Source organism: Mus musculus, chromosome 18, assembly GCF_000001635.26.
Source record: "Mus musculus strain C57BL/6J chromosome 18, GRCm38.p6 C57BL/6J".
NCBI classification, from domain to species: domain Eukaryota; kingdom Metazoa; phylum Chordata; class Mammalia; order Rodentia; family Muridae; genus Mus; species Mus musculus.
Genome location: NC_000084.6, coordinates 90,538,107 through 90,549,076, shown reverse-complemented (window position 1 = coordinate 90,549,076; position 10,970 = coordinate 90,538,107). Strand labels below are relative to the sequence as shown.

At 39.0% G+C, this 10,970-nt stretch overlaps 1 protein-coding gene across 1 annotated transcript in view; it reads right to left on the bottom strand.

The window, feature by feature from the left end:
- Positions 1–5,809: 5,809 nt before the first annotated feature.
- Tmx3 (thioredoxin-related transmembrane protein 3) overlaps positions 5,810–10,970 on the bottom strand; it is a 33,114-nt gene continuing 27,953 nt past the window's right edge. Inside the window, exons 15-16 of the mRNA NM_198295.2 lie at positions 10,510–10,578; positions 5,810–9,138 (exon numbers count right to left, since the gene is read on the bottom strand). Of these exons, the coding sequence (NP_938037.2) occupies positions 8,881–9,138; positions 10,510–10,578 (327 nt within the window). The 3' untranslated portion in view covers positions 5,810–8,880. The remainder of the gene's footprint in view (positions 9,139–10,509; positions 10,579–10,970) is intronic.

The window sequence follows — 10,970 nt, the reverse complement described above, 5'->3', positions numbered from 1 at the left end:
AGCCTTGATCAGAATCTTGACTTCATGCTTTTTTCGCCCCTGCCCTTTTCATTTCCAGCCCTCAATTCAGGTGAACCCTGTTCATCCTCTAGCCTCTGGATGGCTACATATTACCAGCTCTCCCAAGCATATTTCTGGAATTAGAAAGGAGCTCAGTTTTATCTCTATACTTCGGGGCCTTAGGAAAAGATCCCAAGGCCTAGGCCTTGTTATTGGCTTTGCAAGCACATTCTTGGGTTTGTAGTAGAACCAATTCATGCTTTTCCTGACTATTTTATAAATCATCCTTGTCGTCTGTAGCTTTTAAGGTCTACATTCAGTTTGCCGGGCGCACGCCTTTAATCCCAGCACTTGGGAGGCCAAGACAGGCAGATTTCTGAGTTCAAGGCCAGCCTGGTCTACAGAGTGAGTTCCAGGACAGCCAGGGATACACAGGGATACACAGAGAAACCCTGTCTCGAAACCCCCCCCCCCCCAAAAAAAAAGTAAATCCTTTATATCATCAATTCTACTCTTTTACATCATAGCTTGATATTAGATTGCTATCCAACACATGAGACTTTTACAACCTCCACAAAATTAACTCCAAATGGATTGTACACCTTAACATTAAGTGCTTTAAAGCAGAACTTGTAGAAACTAGGGCTCTCCGAGTTTGGCATTATGCCAAGGATGTTTCTACCCACAAGCCACTCTTCCAAATGCTCTCCCACAGTGAAGTTATTCGGAAGCTACCGCTGGGTCCAGCGAGTAGCTAGGTAGGACCTCACGGGATCTCATAGGGCCACTGGTTCCCACTCAGCCCCAGAAAAGGCCCACCACACTAGCTCCTGCTGCTCAGCCCCCTGCTCCTCCCTTTGTGAGCAGTGACCCTGTGTTCTTCGGGTACTGACTTCGGCCTGAGCTCTCACAACACTCAGTAGGCTCTTTCCCTCCTTCCTCCCGGAATTAGGGTAGGTAACTTGCATAGCCCATTACTCAACTTGCAGTGGAATTATCAATCTGTCCCACAAGTGGAAGGGTGCCCAGAACATTAACAATTAGAGATTTTGGGGAACAAGATTTTTGTTTTGTGGCTGTGGGGATCAGACCTGGGACAAGTGGCTGAAGTGCACATTGCACAAACCAAAGGTGGCCAGACCTCCAGGTTCTCCCAGCACTCCTTAGTCCCCACCTGTTACAGGGCATGGCTGGCATATCCCACCTTGTACCCTGCACTTTCCAGCCCAGGCACTGGGCTTTCACCTCTCTCAGAAGCTCTTCCTATATAATTGAGATATTTTGTGCTCTTTTGTCTGTTTCTCTATGTGTCTCCCTCTCCTCCTCCCTTTCCTCCCCCACTTTCCTTCTCCCCCCCTCCCCTCTGCATTTTTCTCTCCCTGCTTGCTTTGCTTGCTCTCTTTTTCTCCTCCCACCCCCTGCCCCCCCAACTCCCTTCCCATAGCAACTTCTCTGACTTCCTTGGGACTAGTGAACCCTCTGGTTTCTAGGAATCAGTGAACCCACTAGAGAGCTGCCCCAATGAACTGGCAAATACTTTAATTTGGCTTGGGCTTAGGTAAACTGCAACAAGTTTTCACCTAGTAGGTATGAGAACCCTGGGAGACAAACAGGAAGCAGATGACAAACTGCTGTGGAGCACTATTGTTAACCAGCACATCTTCCTCAATGGGAAGATAAACACACATTCACACACTGAGCTGTCTTAGTAAAGGTTCCTAGATGAACAGATAGGATGAATCTATGTATGTAGAAAGTGGATTTATTAGAATATTTCACAGGGTCTGGTCCAACTAGTCCAACAGTGGCTAATTTAGCCTGTGTAGGAGTAGGAAAACCTACTTATCTAGACTCCCTCAGTAAAATCCCAATGCTTCCTTTCTTGAAGAAAATCATTGCTTTGGAAATGACTACTATTCTCTCTTTGCCTCCCACGGCGGTTGGGGTGGTGGTGGTGGAGAATCTTTCTCAGATCTTCTGTCATGTCTTATGTGATGGGTATTCCTAGTAGTCAAACTGACTACATTCGTAATTAACTAAAACTGAAAGAAATTGGGTACGGGGGCAGGGGTATTTTCTTATAGTTTTTTATGTGTGAAAACCCTTCTTTAATCTGGAGTTTTTGAGGTGATAAGATCCACCTTTACTCTAGGCCACAGCTTCTGGTGGCAGCCTACATAAAGGACATTGAAGATGGTAGCTTGTTCTTTTTGTCTACTTCCAAAGTAGAACTTGGCTTGCTCTCTTTTTCTTTCTTTCTTCCTTCCTTCCTTTCTTTCTTTTCTTTCATCTTCTCCTCCTCCTCCTCCTTCTCTCGCCCCGCCACCCCCCCCCCCCCAACCCCGGCATTAAAGAGTCTATTTCTTTGAAATTCTGGTATATACTGAAGACCAACTGAGACATCCAGCTTTAATTTTTCATGGGTAGACAGCTACTGTTAGACTAGTTGCATTGTGAGACATTCTAATAAGTCTACTTTCAACATATATACAGGGATTCATTCTATCAATTCTTTTCATCAAGAGAATATTTAGTAATATAACTGTGTGTGGGTTTCTGCCCCCCCCCCCCCCTTCCACCAAGGAAGATGTGCCAGCTAACAATAGTGCTCCATAGTGTTTGTCACCTGTTTCCTGCTTTTCTCCCAGGCTTGTCTCATACCTACCGGATGAGAAGTAGCTGCAGTTTACTTGAACCTAAAGCCACAAAATTCTTGTTTCCTAAAATCCCTCTTTAATTGCTAATATTCTGATTACCCTTCTACTTGTGGGACAGATTAATAACTCCAATGCAAGCTGAGTAAGGGATGCAAGCTATCTACCTTGATTCTAGGCGGAAGAAAGGGGAGTGCCTACTGAGTGTTGTGAGGAGATCTCAGGCAGTCTCTTAAGTTTCTACCTATTGAGCGTAGGGCCACTGTGCACAAAGGGAAGGGGGAACAGGCAGCTGGAGTGTTGGGTTCTCCCCTGGGCTGAGTGGGAAGACAGATAGGTAGATTATTGGAGGATAGGCACAAGTACTACTGAATTGCAAATCTCTGTAGGTATAGAAAGGGTTTGGCTCTGGACTGGAAGTATGGGCCAGGAAACACTATGCTGTGTCCCTTCAACACACTCCCACCCTAAAGGAGATGCTGAGTCACTCAAGACTCACTGGTCAATCAGAGTCTCCAGGCTGACCTGCTCGTCAGAGGAGGCTGGATCTTCCCGGTTCAATGCTTAGTAATTGAGCAGGCTTGAATGGTTCGATGGTAAGTGCTCTGAGCACCGCTGCTGGGTGTTGTGAGGGGAGCCCCAGCAGTCTTTGAGACATGGTGAGTGGGTGCAGGCTGCTAAGCAGAGGAAGCTTGAGTAGTGGGTTCTCCCAGGGACTGGGTGGGAAGACAGGTGGGCAGGCTATTTGGAGGATAGGCACAAGTAGTACTGAAATACAAATCTCTGCAGATCTGTGGACCTGGACTGGAAGCCTGGGCCAGGAACCAATATGCTGTGGTTTTCCTATTCTTAAGGGAGTTGCTAGAGTCACTTAAGACTCACTGGCCAGTCAGGGCCTCCAGGTAGACTTGCCAGTCAGACTAGGCAAGGTGTTCTTCCTGGTATGGTCAGAGGTGCCCTGAACTCTGATGGTGGGTGATGTGAGGGGAGTTCAGGAAAGCTCTGAAATCAGTAAGTGGTTAGCACAGGGTCACTGTCCACATTTTCGAAAAGCAGCTGGCTGAGCATGGGAAGCTGGTGTGTTGAGTCCTCCCTGGGGCTGGGTGGGAACCTGTGGTAAGCTGTGGCCACCTGCGAGGTCCCTTGTGGTTCTAACCACTCTCTGGAACAGGCGGTGGTCTCTGAATAACTTCACTTATGGGGACTGTGTCTGGGCATTTGGAGCAGCGGTTTGTGCGTAGAAGCATCCTTGGCAGGATACCAAATTTGGTGGGCCCTAGTTTCTCTAGTGTCTTCTACAAGTTCTAAGTTTGATATTTCAGTGTAAGATCCATTTGGAGTTAATCTGTGGAGGTTGTAAAAGGCAGTCCATGTGTTGGGTACTCCAGTATTAAGCTGTGATGTAAAAGAGTATAATCGAGGGCTGGTGAGATGGCTCAGTGGGTAAGAGCACCCGACTGCTCTTCCAAAGGTCCGAAGTTCAAATCCCAGCAACCACATGGTGGCTCACAACCACCCATAATGAGATCTGATGCCCTCTTCTGGTGTGTCTGAAGACAGCTACAGTGTACTTACATATAATAAATAAATAAATAAATAAATAAATAAATAAATAAATCTTAAAAAAAAAGTATAATCGATAATGTAAAGGATTTACCAATGTTTAGGAGGAGATTGCCTCACCAAGAATTTAGCTGAGGGAGAACTGCCTCTAAAACATCCCACAGATAAGTAGTATGCTAAGCAGGCCTGCTAGAGATTAGGATGCTAGGATACAGGACTGTTCAGAAATTTGGCTCTAAACCATGACAAAAGAGATGCCCCGTATTTACAACCAGTCCAATTTAGATTACATATTTCCTTCCACTTGGAGCAAACTATTTTCCTTCTATTCCACAAAGACAAGAAAGTATCACTTCAGCAAGTTTTCTTCTAAAGCAATCCAAATATCATGTTATATACACACAGCAAATGCCTGCACTTCAGTGTGTTAATCTGTCCTCAACCTACTTCCTCAGTTCACCTGTCCAAAGTATTCTCCCAGAGACAGAACAAGACTATCTTAGGGTTGTCATTACTGTAATGAAACAATACAACCATGTTAACTTAAAAAAAAAAAAAAAGCAGCATTTAATCGGGCTTGCTTACAGCTTCAGGAGACATCCTCATTGAGGAGCACAGAGGCCGGCAGGTAGACATAGTGTTGGAGAAGTACCTGAGAGTAACATCCTGATCCACAGCAGCTTTTGAAACCTCAGACCCTACCTCCAGTGATATACCTGCATCTAACTGCCTAAACTGCATAGAAGTTTAAATAAGATATTCACATATATTAATCAATATCTGGTTACACTTTGCATGTGATCATTTCATTTAAAAAGCATAAAGGCCAGAGACTTTCTGTATTTAATTTTAATATTAAAATATTTCCTGTCACTATATAAAATGCTAGAATTCAAAAATTTCACAGAACTTAAACATGTCAGGACTTCACATGACAATGGATTGTTCTCTTCTCCCTGAGGTCAATGATAGAATTCTAAATGAAGTGAGAAATCAGTTAAGTTTAAACTGTAAATGTCAGTTAGAGCTGTGGGTGTGTGCCAGTCATGAATTCATCTAACCTTCATAATCTAGAGATAGGTGGTATTATCCTCAAGCTATAGGTAATTCAGAAGTGGGAGAGGTTAGTTGTATAAAAGATGTTGCCAAAATAATTAAAAAGCAAATGCAAACAGTGCCTTCCACCTGGACCCCAAAGGCTTTAAATTCCCTGTTCATTAATAATGAAAGTGAGAGGTTAGAAGAGTATGGTGTCCAGGATCATAATTTATTAATACAAAACTCAAATCCACCACACTTTAAATTTTGTAGAAAAGCTGAGGTATCCTTTTAAAAATAATATTTAAAAAACATATTAGGTCTTATAAAATTAAAATTAACCAAGTGATGTTGGGGTTCTGGGTATAAGGAATTAATCTACAATTCACTTCCAAGCCTGCTTAAAATCTAAAATTGTGTTTCTGTAATTATAAATAAACTATGTCTTAATAAAAGGAAAGTACTGTGTGGAATATTATTAGTTGTAGCTTCTGATTTTGTTTAGAGATTAGTCATGTGGCAAATTTCTGAAAAACACATATTAAAGGTAGCAATTATGCAATGATGTTTTTAATTACTTTATTTTAGAAAAACAAAGGTTTCCAACTGGTGTCATAAAGCAGAGTATCACAATTAAACAAGTTAGTAGTAATAAAGTCTTTCAAAAACTTTTATAGCTTAGCCCAAACTAGAACATTATTTATTATTATTATTCTCATTCTTGGGACTTAGACTCATTCAGAAAAAATATATATTTGTAAAAATAAAATTGCAAACTCAGTCCTGTTATTTAAGTCTTAATATCTCACACTTGTTTTAACAATTTCTACATAAGAATAGCTGAGTGATCCCCCCCCCCGTTCATTTCCTCATGAAACACTGATAAAAAATGTATATATTTTTTTGTATATATTTGTCTGTAGCCCTGGCTGACCTCGAACTCACAGAGATTCACTTGTCTCTGTGTCCCCAATGCTGGAAATGATTCTTTTCTTAAAATTTAGAGCTACCTACCAAGCCAAAACATTAGAAACATCATGGGCAATAAAACTGAATAAACAGAAACAACATAAATGATCGCTTCAGCTCTTCAAGAGACCTTTCCATCACCTTTACTCATTTGGCATTTTTTACATTATTTCTAAACCAGGTTTCAGAAGTCCTTTGAGTAAAAACCTCTAGATCTAATAAACGTCAAACAATTTCCAGACAAAAGAAACTATAAAAATATTGATAAACACAACAAAGAGAGATTTCAGAACAGAGGTGCTGAGGATGTTGGGCTAAGCATGCATCCTCTGAAATACTCTTAAATATTGTTTAAAGACCTATGAGCTATGTTTTTGAATTTCAGAAATCAGAACTTGACACATTAAAAAAAAAAGGTAGAATCCCAATTTCCTGAAAGGATTCTATTGTTGGTATCTAACCAAGGGAATTAGAGGATCAATTTTTTTCTTAGATTATGAATAGAGCTAAAGTATGTTCTCCTGATAAGCAAATAGTACTCTGATAAAACATTAAAAAGAAAAGCACATGAGTGAGCAAATTTTAAGTTCTTTTTTTATGTGAGCACTCTGACAATGCAAATAAAAATATCCTCAAAAAGAAACATGTAAAAATCAAAAGTTTAATACAAAAAGAAATAAAACTATTTACTTACAAACCACTTACACATTTTCCCTAATGCACATTATAAAAGTACAAATAGAATTGAAGATCAATATAAAGTTGCTTCACAACAGAGAACCAAAGCACTCATTCAAAAAGAAAACTATTTCAGAATACAATGAATCACCTCTGTGCATATGTTTATTAATGCAAAGCTGTGCTTTACTCTTTTTTCCTATTGAGAACTTATTTACAAGGATGATTGACCAGACAAGATACATTTAACATTTGGTAGTGATAAACAATAATAAAATGTAATAGTGGTACTCCCTATTTCTTCACGTCTCTCTTCTTACCACACATTATCATTAATGAGGCATCTGTACAGACTTCAGGTTTTTTCTCCTGCAATAAGGCTTGACCATTGGGACCACTACCATGAAGCTTCCCAAAGAGTCTAAGAAGTTTATTCTATAGAGGAGTTTGTTACAGTAACTTTTAACAGTGCTTATCTCCAGTTTCCATTTGAGAATATTCTTTTATTTTCTGAACATTCCCCATGACTACATACATACACAATTATCAATAAAGTTAATGATAGGTGATTAAATATTAAAAATGGTTGCTTTTAAATATGAAAAGAACACTTGGACACAGACTATAATTAGCAATTCTCTTGCTCTACAGATATACATGCTTTAATTCATTACTATGATGCAATATTGGTTAGTATTGCATCAGAAACCAGAAGCTCCCTTGGCAATCAAAGCAAAGTCCCCAAGTAACTTCAGGGTTAGAGCTACAAACCATGTTTGTAAATGCTCAGCGGATCCTTTCAACACACTCTAAGATACTCAAAGAACAGGACCTAGACATTACCTAATAAAAATTCTGAAATTAGCTAAAATGAAGGCATCAAAATTAACAAATGATCTATAGTAAACATTATCACAAAATACCCACTCTTAGACACGACTGCATTCTGATGAAAGATGCGAGGTTGTGACTGTCATAGAGGCAAAGCTGAGTCTAGAGAAGAGAACTAGGATCTCTCCCCTTGTTCATGAAATCTGAATTTAACATGTTGATTATATCACCAACCTGTTATGGCCTCCCACAATAGAGGTGTGGTAATAAATTTTAAATAATTAGTTTATATATCATAAAAACATGGTTTATATAACTTTTGAAAGCATTCATAATTAACAGAAATATTAGAAGTTATGTCAAGCTGTAAAATAAAACCAAAACAAAATACTAGGCTGCTTTGGCTAAAATCAAGATATACTAAGAGGGCCATTTCTTCCTCCAGTGGTGGACAGTGCACTCTACTAAACAGCACAGGAAAAGGCTGAAGCCACCCAAAATACCATGGTCATTTTTAAAAGTCAATTACAAGATTCTTCACCCACTTCATAGGGTTATATGCCATTATCATAATAATGTAACAGAGTATAAGTAAAAAAGTAACATTTCTCCTTTAAAAACAACTAGTAAAATAAAATCACTATGCTATATATAAAAACACTAGTTTTAAACTTAGAACCTTAAATTTGATACACAGAAAATGTTACCAGTCCTCTTAAAATGTCTAAATTTTAAAGACTTTATTTGTTTATATAAATTTTATCCAAAATATAGGAGAATTGATATAGTAGGTGAAAGTACTATTTCTCTTTGCAAAAAACCCATCTTCCACATTAATGGTCAATTTAATATTCTGTCCAAGCTTCTTAACTTTGTCATAGAACATGCACACAGAGAAGTGTGTATATAATGGGCATCTGTAAAGTAATTGATACAATGATCTGGCTTTGTTTTGGACAAACTGTTCATCACTTTGTTCCAAACATCTTCCTACTTATGGAAGAATTATTTTAATTCATGCAGTTGTTATTAGCAAAATACAAAGAATATGTTCTCTTCTGTAAATAGATCATGATTAAATCTCTAAATTCAATAAATACTCTTTAATAACTTGACATTCTATCAAATATTTTTTATCTGTGAAGTCTCAATCTTTCTTCTTTTCTAATACATCTTTGGGCTCTTGCACAGTAGGTGCTAGAGACCCTCCACTGCTGGACTCTTGCTCTTTGCTCTCTTCTATCTGTTCCTGGTTTTCCATTTCACTTTTAGATACTTCATATCGTTCTTCTATATAGCCTCCATCTGTGTCAGCTGTATAGATTCCATAGCACATGATACTGATGACACCCAGTGGCAGCCCGAAAAGAAAGCAGCCCATAAGTGGAGAGCTCTTGAATATAGACTGTGGGTAGAGAATACAGTTGCACTTGAATAGAATCCTGACATAAAATACATGATGTAAATTTAAGACCACAACAGATTCCCCTCACTGCTATTGAACTCAGTTTCAATAAATTAATGTCAACACCCAAGCAATTCCTACCATGTTAAAGACTAAATAAAAACTCTACACTCTTACATGCACATGTGAGTGTGCAGAATTGGCGATGGGCAATAGGAAAAGTAACCAAACAGTCTGAGTACTTAATAAAGATCTGTCTTTTTTCACATTACCCATAAATACCTCTTAGATAATTACTGTTACTATGTTGAACTCTAGGAAATTGCTTGTGGGTTCTTTCTGATAAAGAGTTATATATATGTGTTCTTATGATTTTGTTTTTTTAAAAGCTTTTAATTATTTGTGTGTGTGTGTGTGTGTGTGTGTCTGGAGGCCAGAGGTGTCAGATCTCCTGTAGGTCGGAAATGAACTTGGGTTCATTTCCTGTAAAAAGGTACCAGCTCTTAACAGCCATTTACTTATAGCCCTATACATATTCTCTTCACATGACATTTTAACATGAGTCATGTTGTTGCTAGTAAAGCCACACTAACTTACTAGTTCATTTTATGTTATGTGTTATTTCCTCAGTTGTCAGAAAAATAATTTTACTGAATGAGTTTTACTGTAAGATGTATTTAATGGGTTGGGTCTTTGTCTCTGGAGGAATCCAGAAAACAAAAAGACCATTTTGGATTGATTCAGAGTAAGAGGGAAATTTAAAGATGAGTGAGAAAAAAAGCAGAGCAAGGTAACTTATGACAACTAGCCCAAGCCTTAAAAAGTCTCAACAATATTTAAAAGCCAGTAAGGAAAGTACTCAGATGGATGGGATCTTCTGATGTGTATCACAGGAAAGGGGAAAGAAAGTGCTCAGAACTGATGGCCACTGTGACACTGTGGTATGAGGAATGTACTGTAGACTGTTGAGAGGAGGTGTGGACTTAGGTGAAAATGAGGGCAGCTGGTGGACAAAATAGCAAGTGGCTAATCCATTTGGGTAGAAACAGGAAAACAAATGTGACTGCTAAACAGATGGATGCTATGTATGGATTTATTCAGATTACTCAAATTTACTCCTTATCAATAAAGAAGGCTAGCTACATTTTCATGGTTGCCTTGGTCTCAACAAATGAAAAGCAGCATGGAGCAGCTAGCAAGACAGCTGGGATGAACAAATGAAGGAAGGCACTGTTAGAGACACATTTTGATTCTACAATTTAAGCCAGCAATTTAGAGAAATAAAGTGCAAAAGAAAGAAGGCAAGTGTAAAGAGAGAGCAGATTGAAAACCCCAAATTTTTCAGCTATTGAAGATACTGTCAGAACTTACCACAATTGTAGATTTGGCATCAAATACTATTCTTTTCAATCTCTGAAAAATGCTATCACCTCCTTGGGCCTTCAATTTAATAAGAATAAAACATATTATGCACATATTAGTAGTTCATTTTTATGTTACATAACCATGTTACTGGAGGTAAGTGTTGACTTATAAAATATTACATACGTAATCCCCAAAATTCATGTTAAATAGTTAAGACCCTCTTTTGTCCTTTCCTATCTTATCATGTTAACATATTCTAAAATTCACTCTGCCTTTATTCATGATCTTTGTGGCTTGTTGAAGCTGGTCCACCCTCGCCAGGCTTGGACAAGCTTTGAGTTTCTCTGGGTTGCTTAGCCACATTGAGGCAGAAACTTTCCTAGGAACATCCTCATGCAGACAGAGCTTAACAGGGTTCCTGGGGATATCAAACCCTGGCATCTAGCTATCCCAGAAGTCTGGCCCAT